Genomic DNA, 13,741 nt, shown 5'->3' on the forward strand with positions numbered 1-13,741 from the left:
AACCACATAGCTACTCTCTCCCTCAATTTTTCCACCTTTGAACAGGGACAATACCTTACAAGGATATTCTGCAGTTACAGGAAGATAAATTATCAGATGGAATTTTGAGCTCTATTATTGTCACTCACCAACTATAACATCCAATGCATCATTACATGACAAAAAGCAGCTTCCTTAAAAGAAAAAAAGAAAAAGTCTAGAAGGAACTCTGATAGCTTACAGTCTCTGCAGTCATCAACTGGTTTCACAGGGCTATATTTTTAAAGAATGGAATAGAAACATCTACTTCAGAATAAAAGACAATGTGATTGTTAGGTGGTTACTATCCTAGAGTCATCTCCAAATACAGCCCTAACTCCGCCTGAGATACCACATCTAATCTGAAACCTCAAACTGCAGTGATCAGTGGTGAGAGAGCCAATAATGATAGCTAATAATAGCCAATAAAAATAGGACATAATGTACTTCCAAAAGGCCGAGGGCACCTCAGATCAAGGGAGCAAGTCAAGGCCAGTCTGTGGGAGGAGTAATTCTTATCATCAATTACCTCTAAAAGGAAAGAGCAAGAAGAATGTAATCAGTGTATCAGCTATGATTTTTCAACCTATCAGCACATCACTCCTGCTTTGGGCATCTCCATTAAAACAGTACCAAAAAGCTTGCATGTCACCAGAGCCCAAGTCTCCCCACTGACTGCAGTGGCACAGGAACATTATCAAGCTGCTCACACAGAATGGGAACGTGAACTTCCCTCTTTGATTCTGCTCTCCCAAACCACCTGCCTCTCTCAGCTGCAGAGAGCACAAGGAATGTTATAGGCCCGACCTGAAGAGGCGCCAGGCAGAAGCCAAACAGCCAGGGAATGAAGGCTTTAACACCTCCTTCAAACAATCACGCAGGGTTGCACTTTTGGATGTTTGCCCTGAGCCTCACTGCTGACGTGAGGATTATCAAGTTTAAGGCTCTGCTGGTAAGGTCAAATGACCTATTAGAGAGTGAATTAAAACTGCTATATACAAACAGGATGCCAGGCAGTTCTGCTGAGCACCTCAATACTCAAAATGCCAAAGGACTTCCCCTCCCTGCAGAGTCTTTCAGTTTTAAAAAGTAGCAATAAAAAAATGTGGGTGGAAGTAGGAGACAGGAGAGAAGAGGCTGTGCTGACATGGCTGAAGAACCCAGACCTCATCTCAGCACACAGCAGCACGCTCTGCTGGTTTCCACAGCAGCAAGTAGAATTAGCATCAGAGATGGGCTGCTGGGAGTTGAGTTTGCTGCAAAATTTCTTCCAGAAAAAGCCCTGCCTTCAGGCATGGATATTACTGCTTCACCAGGGAAAAACTGCCCCAGGTGGCTGCTGGCTAGCAGGGTCTCTTCAATGCCCTAAGCCTGTGACCACCAACCCTAGGGGCAGATGCCCTCTCAGAACTAATCTAGATAATGTTTCTGCAGATAAATTCTTTCCCTCAGAAGGAGGCTGCTTGATGCTCATTCAAATCTGTTACCACTCTTACTTTCAGTTTGGTCATCTTCCCTCAGGGATTACTCATAATTGTCCCTCAAACAATAGCAACAGGAGGTAAGTGTTTGATCTCTGTATTATATATGAGACAGGAAGTGCAAGTCAGCAAAAAGGAGCAGAGATGATTTCTGCTCAGCCTGGGGGTCGCTAGGCAAATGGCTTTAGGGAGGCAGGGCACAAAGAGGCTGACTAGTGTGCCAAGTGACAAATTCAGAACAAGAACAGTGAGAAAAGAGGAAAGGTCATCAGGTGCAGCCACCTCCACTCCAACTTTTCCAACAGAACAGCAACAAGAAAAGTTAAAGAGCAAATCAGATGTCCCTTGGCAACATCAGGCACCGGCAAGAGCATATATACATATAAATAAGAGCTGTCCAAAAAATAGCTGTTTGAAATGCTTCCTTGTAAGGTGAGAGAGAGGTTGCCACATGTTATCTTAGATTTTCAACTAAGTCATCTCATCTTATTAGACAACGAGACGTGAAATATTTATTTTGTCCTCTTTCAGGACCATAGGAAACCTGCCTTCAGTAGCACCACTGGAACATTATCTATTATGACACACACTTACTTACTTGCCTGTAATCCAGTCCAGATGACCTCCTTCCCCTCTGCAAAGGTGTGGGCTAAATGTCAGACAAAAGGCCCTGGAAGAGGGATAGGGTTATCATCCCCACACACACCACAGGAGTTGCAAGACCTCTACAATTTAACAAACTGGTATCAATGTTTTAACCTACAACTGAGAGCGCAAACTTTGAACTGGAATTCTGGTTTACTTACATCTTGTTTTTCTTTTATTTTGTAATAATAATGTTCATCTATGAGCATTAGTTCTAAAACTGTTTCACCATTGAGATATGGGAAAGAGGACATGATTTCTTAAGAAATTGTCACAGCTTCATCACATGGTGAAGTTCACTCTCACTTCTTTTCTCTTTCCACAACGTCCTCTAACATTTGGAATAACACTTAGACATTGCTGGCACCAAGCCACCTAATCTAATATGGTTTCATTTGGCCTAGTCTCTAAATAGGCTGTCTCAAAGAAGACAGTGCCCTGTCACCATCTCTAGGTGCAGATTTATATTTGGTTACTGGTGTGTTTACACTGTAGCTAAAAAACCACAATGGAATATATACATACAATGGAATATTACTCAGTCTTAAAAAGAAACTAAATCCTGATACATGCTACAATGTGTATGAAACTTGGAAACATTATGTAACTGAAATAAGCCAGAATCAAGGTAAATACTGTATAATTCCACTTATATGTGGTACCTATAGAGCCAAATTCATAGAGACAGAAAGTAGAATTATGGTTGCCAAGGGCGGAGGGGAGGGGAGAATGAAGAGTTACTGTTTAATGGGTACACAGTTTCAATTTGGGATGGTGAAAAAGTTCTGGAGATGGATGGTGGTGATGGTTATACAACAATGTGAACGTGCTTATTAATGACACTGTATTATACACTTAAAGTGGTTAGAATGGTAAATCTATGTCACGTATATTTTACCACAACTTAAAAAAAAAAACAGACTGAAGTGAACCATAATCCAACTTCCTTCACTTGTGAACTACACCCAAAATGATACACTAGACTCCTACAAATGAATATATAAAAGAAATAAATATTCCCCACAATAGTAACAGGCATCTTGTCAAAAGAGTTCATAGGAATGGGATCAGAGGGACCAAACAATCGAATATTTATCCCCATCCCCCACAAATGCACCAAGCACATAGCTTAGTGTTTTATCTTCAGCAGGTATTCAATAAAATACTTTTCATCCTGATAAAAACCAGAAATGATTTTAAGAAAAGTAATTTTAAACTCATAATTCTTTTTTACTCTTATTGTCTTTGCCTATTTCTTGTCTTTGTGTTAGGTTAGACTTTCCAAACCCATCATTCCCTGCCTGAGCAAAGACAAGGCATGAAGTATCCCAGTACCACTGCAAAGATGAATAACCAATAAACATAAATTCAAAAGAGAGTGAAGGGAGAAAAAAAAACATCTTGTATGAACAGAGCAACAGACCAGGGAGGGTGCATCTGTCTAGAACAGATGTTGGCTCTGTCAAAAATCAGCCAACTGCTCATTTTCCAGTTTCATTTTAACGATGGTTGTGCCTCACTGACAGTCATATCTTTAGTTGCTCTCATCAGTGTTTTAAGATTTCACTTTCCAGGCAAAGTGACACATAAAACAAATTCAGAGGATAAGTTTTGGTGAAATACTGCTTGGATGTGAATCTTCCCCTGCCCCCAACCCAATAATCTAAAACAAGATAGTACCAAACCAAACTGAAGCATTTCAAACTGCACTTTTCCTTATATATCTGATGCTCTAAGAAATTGCTCAATCACCTGTCAGAAGTCTTTCAGATTTTTAACATTTAATATGTTATTTCTATTACTAGCAAAATATGAAAAGCCCCTAATGATTTCCTGCATCTCCCATTTGCTCAAGTTTTGTTTTGTAATCATCAAGAATGGAGGCAGACTGTGAAAGTGGAAAAGGGGGAAAATGTACTGGACTGCCTTCTGTTTTCATAGAAAACCTTATTAATACTTGTTATTTCTTTAAACCATGCATATGTATAACTTTTGTCTTTAAAAGAATGTAAGTTTCCTGATGGCAGGGACCATGAGAGTCTTGTTCTATTAAAATCCCCAGTGCTCCCCCTGAAGTAGCTGTTCAAAAAGTATTTGTTGGGGGCTTCCCTGGTGGCGCAGTGGTTGAGAGTCCGCCTGCCGATGCAGGGGACACGGGTTCGTGCCCCGGTCCAGGAAGATCCCACATGCCGTGGGGCGGCTAGGCCCGTGAGCCATGGCGTCCAGAGTCTGTCCTCCGCAACGGGAGAGGCCACAACAGTGAGAGGCCCGCGTACCAGAAAAAAAAAAATATTTGTTGGGGCTTCCCTGGTGGTGCAGTGGTTGAGAGTCTGCCTGCCGATGCAGGGGACGCGAGTTCGTGCCCCGGTCTGGGAGGATCCCATGTGCCGCGGAGCGGCTGGGCCCGTGAGCCATGGCCGATGAGCCTGCGCGTCCGGAGCCTGTGCCCCTCAGCGGGAGAGGCCACAGCAGTGAGAGGCCCGCGTAGCGCAAGAGAAAAAAAAAAAAAAGTATTTGTTATTCAAGTAACTGAAGTCACCGTTCTTGAAGCTCTAAATGGCTCCTCATAAGGCACAGCATTAAGATCACAATGCTTGTGATGCCTCCAGGGACTGCAGGCAGGGTCTGGCCCCTGCAAACTCCTCTCCCTGACTCTTCCTCTAGTGCCTCTTTCAGGTGCTCACATGCACATTGTTCCTTCCTGCCTCAGGAAATTTGCACATGCTGTTCCTTCTACCTAAAAAAGCTCTTCGCCACCATCACCTAGTTCTCTCCCGTAAGTCGGTAGACTTCAGCTCAAATGTCACTTCCTCAAGGAGATCCTCCCTGTCTCCTGTCCCCCTCTCTTCACCAGCCTGATGGGGCCACGGTAGGCCTATCCCAGTATCCCCAAGACCTTGTAGGTTATGTTAAGGCATTTACTCTTCTATCTAGAAGAGAACAGGGAGCCAGCAAAGTGTTGCCAGCCAGGAAAGATAATATCCAATATGCTGGTAGGTCTGGGGTTCAGAGAATTATGAACAGCAGCAAGCAGCTTACTTGGGACACAGATGACCTTTGCTCAACAAACAGTGGCTTCATCCTACCTCCCCAGGATACCTCCAGTAATTCCCTATGGTAGTGTTTTCCAGAATGGGGCATGACTATCACTGGGGGCTCTAGGGATAATTTTATTGGCATATAACTAAATACTTTTCTAAGATTAACATATTTATTTCAATGGGGATTCAAATATAAAACTTGCATTCTAAACCCATGGGAAAAAAAAAAAAAGAATGGAGACAGAGCCATATTTTATCACTAACAGAGCAAAGCAAGAGTGGGCCGTATTTTGGCAAGATGTCTTGTCACAGGTTCCTTTCTAAATGCCACATTTTTCTGCTACTCATGCTAATTTTATTTATTTATTTTAAATTTTATTTATTTTTATTTATCTTTGGCTGCATTGGGTCTTCGCTGCTGCACACGGGCTTTCTCTAGTTGTGGCAAGCAGGGGCTACTCTTCGTTGAGGTGCATGGGCTTCTCATTGCTACAGCTTCTCTTGTTGCAGAGCACGGGCTCCAGGCACGTGGGCTTCAGTAATTGTGACTCGCGGGCTCTAGAGCACAGGCTCAGTAGTTGTGGTGCACAGGCTTAGCTGCTCCACAGCATGTGGGATCTTTCAGGACCAGGGCTTGAACCCGTGTCCCTTGCATTGGCAGGCGGATTCTTAACCACTGCACCACCAGGGAAGCCCTATTCATGCTAATTTTAAAATTAACACAGGTTTACTTACAAGTTCACTGGTCTTTAGTTTTCATTCAATACTTTTTATTAATACATTCGGTAATAAGGCATAAATGAAAATGCAAAATAAATCACTGTTCATGTTTAAAGTTAATTAGTGCACACCACAGAGAAACAAAATTATTTTTGGATGTATTTTGAAATAAAAGGAATTTAAATGTAAATTCAAGCTCATTATTATTCCTATCAGCTGAACCTTGCTGATGTGAAGTAATAAAGTTGCAGTCAAATTTAACTGAAAAATGAACTTCACTTATTAATGGAGGGTTGTGAGTATGAGTTACAGGTTTATTTGACTTGGGGCTCTCTTTTCTTGAATTTAGTAAACTAATTTTTAAAAAGAAACATTTGCTAGAAAAGAGTTAAGTAAATGAAAATTCAATAGGACTGACTGCTGCTAACTAAATATTTATGACATAAATATCTTGAAGGTCTATTAAATACAAGCATCATATCTAATCATAAAGCAGAAAGGGCACTGGGTAAAATTAAAAAATTGAACTAAACACTAACCTTTAAGACAGTGGTCAGCAAACATTTTCCATAAAGGGTCAGGTGGTCATACGTTGTTCGTCACAACTACTTAACTTTGGTACTGTGGCACAAAAGCAATCAGTGCATAAACAAATGAGGACAACTGTGTTCCAATAAAATTTTATTTAGAGACCCTGATATTTGAATTGCATATAATTTTTACATGTCATAAATTATTCTTCTTTTAATTTTTTTCAACCATTAAAAAAATATAAACACCATTCGTAGTTTGAGGGCCATACAAAACAGGGGACAGGCCAAATTTGGTCCTTAGACCATAGCTTACAGGACCCTGTTCTGAGAGTTACAATTTCAAGTAAGGGGCAAAATATATCCCCTTTGTCAATCAAACTCTTTTTCTTTTCTTCTGCCAAAGGAAGATTCTATGGAAATTTATAGATTTCTGATTTCTACGGAAAAAAGTTTTAGTTAGCCAATCCAGAAAAAGCTGCCTGAATGCTTGCCAGGCACAAAAGACATTGCTAAGCGCTGAGAGGCATGTGAATGGTGTCTGCACAAAGTAAGGAGAGGAGGGAAGGCACTGAGAGGTGAAAGCATGCCATAGACTGGGATGGTCCTTACCATTATGGAGGAGGTAACACCTGTACTGGACTTTGAAGAATGAGTAGGATTTGGATAGAACAAGATTGCAGTAAAAGAAAAATAGAGAGATAAGGACAAAACTTTAGGAAGTAGTCATACAAGGCAGTGAATTAAAAAAAAAGTAGAACCAGAAAAAGGAAAAAACTGCCACTGAAGCCAAGAGAAGAGAACATTTGAAAGAGAAAAGGGCTTAAAACTCTCAATGTGGTTACTGGGAAAAAATTAAAGTAGGTTAAGGCACTGGACAAAAGGGGGCTACTGGTGCCTTTTTACAGTGCGGTTTCAGTGTAATGACAGAGCTGACAGATAGGTTTCATGGAATTAAATGGAATAGTTTGAAAAGGATGTTGGTGGGAGGAATGGCTTTAAAGAGAAATGGACTCTATTTTCTTAAATAAAACAAAACAAAAAACATTCTAGTGAAAGATGCAGCTACCTTATTAGTAGCTTGCTCAATATGAAACATCCTAATCAGGAAGTTGTTCCTTACCTTAAATTCTTATACCCCTTGAAATCAAATGGGCCAAATTTTGTAGTAAGATCAGGAATTAACAGAAGTTACATCTATCCTAAACGCTGGAACAAAACATAGGCAAGACTTCAACAAACTTTTCTGGAAGATGGTTATTAAAAAAAAAAACTACAACCATAACAAATGGTTAGTGTCCTATTCCCCTCCCAAGAGCATGTCTGTCTTCCATCTTCTTTTATTTTTTATTTTTTGTAATTTTTTACAATGATGTAGTTTCAGTCTTTCAGAAGAGTTACAAAAATAGTAAAGAGAATTCCTGGATACCTTTTTCCCTTCTTTCTTTTTTTTTTATAACCTACGTTAAGAAAAGCATTCTTTCACTGATTTCCTGTGTTTTGTTCTTTGTAATGTGGATACTGCCAACAAACTCTAGACATTCATTTTAAAAACTGCTGGGGCCTTTTTAAAGTAGTTTAGTTCATGTCGTCCATGATTCACTCACAAGTTGTAGGAAAGAAAAGTGCAATATAGGCTCACTCAACATAACTGTTTGGAATTCATTTGGCTTCTTTAATCTGTAGGTTGATGTCTTTCATCAGCTCTGGCCCATTCTCTCTTTCCTCTCCTTCTGGGACTCCAATTAAATGTATATTAGATCTTCTCACTCTATCCTATATGTCTCTTTTTCTCTCATCTGTAATTTTTACCTTCCCCCTCTGCCCATGCAACATGCTGGATAATTTCTTGTGACAATTTCCACTTCACTACTTCCCTCTGCAGCTCTATCTAATTTGCTAACTTCCTGCTAAACCCCATCCACTGAGCTCTTAAGTTCAGTTATTGCATTTTTACAGTTCTAGCATTTCTACTTGGTTCTTTTCAAAACTGCTACATCACTTTTTCTTTGCAATAGTTCCCAATTACCTGATAAAAAAGTTGTTTTAGCCTAAGTCTGATAATTCTAGTATTTCATGTCTTTATGAGTTCTGGATGTCTGTTTGCTTATGGTGAGTGGTTTCCTCATATGCCTAGTTATCTTTGTGTATTGGCTGTTTTGGGGGCAAAAGTTCCTTGGAAGAATACTTTTAGGCAGAGGGTGATAGAACTTTCTTCCAGAAAGGATTTTTCTTTACTATTGCCAAGTACCTGGGAACACTACCAGTCCAGAGGCTCTTTCATCCAAGTTCAAGACTCCAAGGTCTGTTTTCTCCTTTTAGAACCCTAACAGTTAATTTTTGCACTGCCTGAGGATCCTCTTTGTCAGATTTTCCCCTCATATTTTCTATCTCTCCACTTTGCCAGAGATTTCCTTAGCTTTATCTTCCAATCCTTAATTAATATATACATATGTGAGTATATATGTTATTTCTATGAACTCTCTTCTCACAGAAGCCTTTTCCACAACATCTTGCTTTTATTTTCCAAGTGAAATTCTCTAGAAAGTTGTACATTTGCTCCTCTAACAAGCTGCCTATTTTACATGATTGTCAAGAATGATGTGATTGCTTCCAATGCTGTGGATAAAAGCTCTTACAAAATATTAGTATGCCCAAGTGAAGTTAATAAATGTCAACAGTGTATAAGCATAAATAGCTTAAATAGAAAGTGACACCTGCTTAGTGATTTTACTTAAATTAAAATTTCAGGAATTCCCTGGCAGTCCAGTGGTTGGGACTCGGCACTTTCACTGCTGGGGCCCAGGTTCAATCCCCTGATCAGGGAACTAAGATCCCGCAAGCCATGCAATGCGGCCAAAAAAAAAAAAATTTCAAGTCATAGAAATATCAGGTAGTAAAAATGACACCATAGCTACGGTGGTAATGAGACATAGCAACTTTTTTCTACATTCAATTTGCTGTTATTCATAGTGATATAATAGTGCAATGGAACATTTAGTGATAGATTTTTCAAGGAAAGGCTTTCTGCGAAAGGTGAGTTTTGAAAAAAAAAATTCTAAAGAAGAGCCATGTGACTAAGAAGTAATTTTCAAGAACAGTATGTAACGTGGCTTAATACTGAATTGGATAATAAAAAACACAATATTTTCTTCCTTAGAAATAATATACTTTCTAAATGCTAGTCTTCCTCTGTAGTCATTAATATCTTTTTTTTAAAAATTACTACCGAGTTCTCAATCTAATCTCTCTTCCCTTGAAAAAATAAATTCATCTTTTCAATATTCTTCTAATACTCTGAAACAAGTAATCATTGAAAACAAGCCTCTTCACTAAGAGTATTTAAGAACTTAATTGTGCCTTTGTTACCTTAGGACAAATAGACCACAGAGTTGGCCAGGGAAGGACATGTGAGGCACATTCTGCTTTTTGACCTTGGTAGTAGTTACAGTGTTCACTTTATGATTATTTGTTTAAAAGTCCACATATGTTTTATGAACTTTTACCAAAGAGAATAAATAGTATGTATTTTTAAACAGCTTCCTTTATAGAAACTTCTCTAAGTAAAGAAAACTAAATAAAGCTCTCATTTAAATGCATTCATTCTAACTGTCCTTTTAAAGAACTTTAAGAGGCAGCAATGGAGCAAAGCAAAAATGAATGAAATACTTGAGTTACTCTCATTTACATCTTTCAAGAAAAGTCTCAATGTACCTAGCTAGATTTAAAACATATTTTCAGATAAAGTACTATTAAATATTAATATAGTTAAATACTGCCAATTCCCTCTTTCTCTAAATTTAAATATTCTTATATATAAAAAAAAATTCATCTCTTTTTTTACTTGCTTTATATGTTCCAGGATTTTTTTTAGCATCTTTATTGCAGTATAATTGCTTTACAATGTTGTGTTAATTTCTACTGTGTAACAAAGTGAATCAGCTATGCATATACATATATCCCCATATTCCCTCCCTCTTGCGTCTCCCCCCCACCCTCCTTATCCCACCCCTCTAGGTGGTCACAAAGCACCGAGATGATCTCCCAGTGCTATGTGACTGCTTTCCACTAGCTATCTATTTTACATTTGGTAGTGTATATATGTCCATGACTTCCCAGCATCACTTTGTTCCAGGACTTTTAAGTATCTAAAGAAATGGCACTTTCACAGTGTCCTTTGATTTTGGACCCATAGTACTGTCTATTCCTTCCCAAATATATTATTGTGCCTTTATTTATACCAAATCATCTCTGGTGAGTACAACCTAGGGCTCTAATGTCTCCTCTTCACTTTGCAGTTAGAAGCTATGCTTTTAAACAGTTACTACTGGACCCCTATTCAATCTGCTGAGAGCACAGTCTTGGAATACTGATTCGATTGCATAAGACCATTTCATAAGTCCCCCAAACAGACTGCCATTAAGACCACTTCTCTCTCCAGAAACTGGCAGCTAATGACCATTCTACTTTTAGCTAGCGAAGGAGCAGTTATTTCCTGCATTACATCTTTAGATCAGCATGAGTTCTCCATTTACAAGTTTATCACTGCATTATAGACAAACAAACTACATCTTTGCTCCTATCTGTTAGATGCAGGACACTATCCTATTAATTTGGCCTAGGTCTTCTTCACTTGTATATCCTCCTTTCAGAGCTATCTGTCAGTCTTCCATAAAAAAATGTTACTACTAAATACATTCCTTTTCTGGTTTGAAAAACACGCGGAATGATTCTTTAGTTGTCAGTTCTTCTTTCAAAGTCTTTCTTAGGGTAAGAAAATTCTTATTTTAACTAGGGATAACCAGATACTAGTCTATAATAGCTGCAACAACTCTCAAAAGAGCTATACAAAAGAAAAATGTGGCTTCTACCTCCAAGAGTCGGAGTTTTTTTTTCTTATTAAGGCATCCGAAACACATAATACTACACCAAGCCAAAAGGACCAATTCTCTTCATGGAGTAGAATAGCAATTGGCTGTTACTCATTAAATTCTTACAGCAATGAGCAATGACTTGCATTCTCGTTTTGTTTCTCTTTGAATAGCAGATGAAGTTGATTTTTTTCCAAGGCTGCTTCCCATCACCAGCATTCCTGATCCTTGACCTATGTAGCTGTTAATATGCTGTACACATATGCAGTTAACCTTTCTGTTTATTCCAAGTCAGTTCCTACCTTGTTAATGAAGTGATTTTTTTCCCTTTCTAAACATAATAATTATATCTGGTACAAAAACTATGTATAATCCATCAGTTTAAAAAATTTTTTTTTTGCAAGGGATTCAGGGGCCATGGGTTCTAATGTTCTAGTTGAGAAAGACTTGTCTTGTAATTCCAAAAAGTGGGCTGCTATAGCTACTTCATAAATACAGTTATTACTGCTTGTGTGTTTGGGGGGCTAGTTGTTGGATGCCACATTTTATCTTTATTCTCAAAGAAAAGTTAATTCCTTTGATTAAATGTAAGTGAAAGATTATATTTTCTGGAACTAATGATTAAAAAGTAATATACTGGGGGGACTTCCCTGGTGGCACAGTGGTTAAGAATCTACCTGCCAATGCAGGGGACACGGGTTTGAGCCCTGGTCTGGGAAGATCCCACATGCTGCAGAGCAACTAAGCCTGTGTGCCACGACTACTGAGGCTGTGCTCTAGAGCCCACGTGTCACAACTACTGAAGCCCACACGCCTAGAGCCCGTGCTGCACAAAAAGAGAGGCCACTGCAATGAGAAGCCCATGCACCACAATGAAACCCAATGCAGCCAAAAATAAATAAATAAGTTTACAAAAAAAAGTAATATATTGGAAATTCTATCAAAAGATACTTTTTTACAACTACCTGTGCTCAAAGGTACTTCCCCTCCATTTCATAATTTGTCCCCATCATTTTATATGGTAATTACCTATTAACCAGCTGTATCTCTCAAAGACAGGAAGCTCGTGGAAGGTAAGGACTGTATCATAATGACTTTTATCTATAGGGCACATAGTCTGACAGATGGTATACAGTCAATAAGTATTTCTGTTGGTGTTAGTATTATATTCAACTCAAAAGTCTAATTCTTAATTAGCCAGTTTTAGACTAACTGGCACACCCATTGCCTCAACATTTATGTCTAGTCAGATATTTTCACAATTCAGATAGGCCCAGTTTCAATCTACTGATTTCTACCTAAACACTGAGCATCTTTATGGAAGAGAGTAGAGACATTGCTAACTTGTGAGCTTTGGATCTTTTTGTTCTGATTCAGACTCTGCTACTATCTAGCGTTAACCTTTGGCAAAACATTTTAACCATATTGGATCTCACACCCTTAGAGAGTAAAATGAGGAACTGGATTAAATAGTTTCCAAGTACCTAGCTGGGCCCAGCTCTAAAATTCCAATTAGGCCTTAACAGTAAGGGTACAACTACTATAGCAAGCTTTTGTCAACACTAGAGGGAGCTACAGCCGTGTCATCACTGGGGTGGGTTAGGAAGATTTCCAAGCCAAGCATCTTTAAATGGAAAACTGACTTTCCAGAATGAGAGAAATTAAATATTCAATGAGAGATCCATACTGTTCATACAGCAACTTCTCAGGCTCCCTGCTGTTACCTCCCTCTTACAGATGTTAAAGCACCTCACACTCCACTTGCATCAACATACCTTTTGGGCTTTAATTCTAATTTCAAAGGAACCAAGTTGGCTTGAGTCATTCCAACAGATTTCTTTCCCCATCCGTCTAGTTTTTTTCTTAATCAAATTAACAATAACAAAAAAGTAAAGTAATTAATGCTATTATTTAAAAAGCCCCAGGAAATGAGCTAGAGGAGGAGAAAGATTCATACAATGAAGCTGTGGCCTGGGAAAATAAGTAAACTGCAACTGAATTCATTAGCAGCTTGCCACTCAAACCAAATCTACAATAGCTACTTTGAAGACAAGAAAATTACTCAAAGAGAGAAAAGGTATCAAGTAAAAGAAGGAATCCACAAAGCCCTGCAAAGCCCCTTCCCCACAAGGCAGGAATGCCTGCCTAAGTGAATGCTGTCATTGCTCTGTTGGGCTCGCAGTGAGGAGCTTGCAGCTGCTGAAGAGTGATGTCATTAATTATACGCAATGAGGTCATATTAGGCATTGGGCAACAAAACTGTCAAGTGATAAGATAAGGGAATGGAGGAAGGAAGGAAGGAAAAAGAAAAAACATTTTTAAAGCTAGAGCTTATTCTGAAGTTATTATATACATACTCTCCCTCCCAGCTCCAAAAAACACCCATGGCCTTGAAAATGTATGACCTACATCATTATAGAACAAGTAAAATGAAG

The 13,741-nt window shown here is 38.9% G+C and overlaps 1 protein-coding gene across 6 annotated transcripts in view; it reads right to left on the reverse strand.

Annotated features, from left to right (window-relative positions):
* ASCC1 (activating signal cointegrator 1 complex subunit 1) overlaps positions 1 to 13,741 on the reverse strand; it is a 92,907-nt gene that overhangs the window by 18,159 nt on the left and 61,007 nt on the right. Inside the window, exon 10 of one of the 6 annotated variants that reach the window (XM_024739771.1) lies at positions 6,306 to 6,526. The exons of the other annotated variants lie outside the window; for them this stretch is intronic. Within the exon in view, the coding sequence (XP_024595539.1) occupies positions 6,515 to 6,526 (12 nt within the window). The 3' untranslated portion in view covers positions 6,306 to 6,514. Of the gene's footprint in view, positions 1 to 6,305; positions 6,527 to 13,741 lie in introns of those variants that run through there. 6 annotated transcript variants of the gene reach the window in all.

Source organism: Neophocaena asiaeorientalis, unplaced genomic scaffold (genome assembly GCF_003031525.2).
Source record: "Neophocaena asiaeorientalis asiaeorientalis breed wild unplaced genomic scaffold, Neophocaena_asiaeorientalis_V1.1 scaffold501, whole genome shotgun sequence".
Taxonomy (NCBI): Eukaryota; Metazoa; Chordata; class Mammalia; order Artiodactyla; family Phocoenidae; genus Neophocaena; species Neophocaena asiaeorientalis.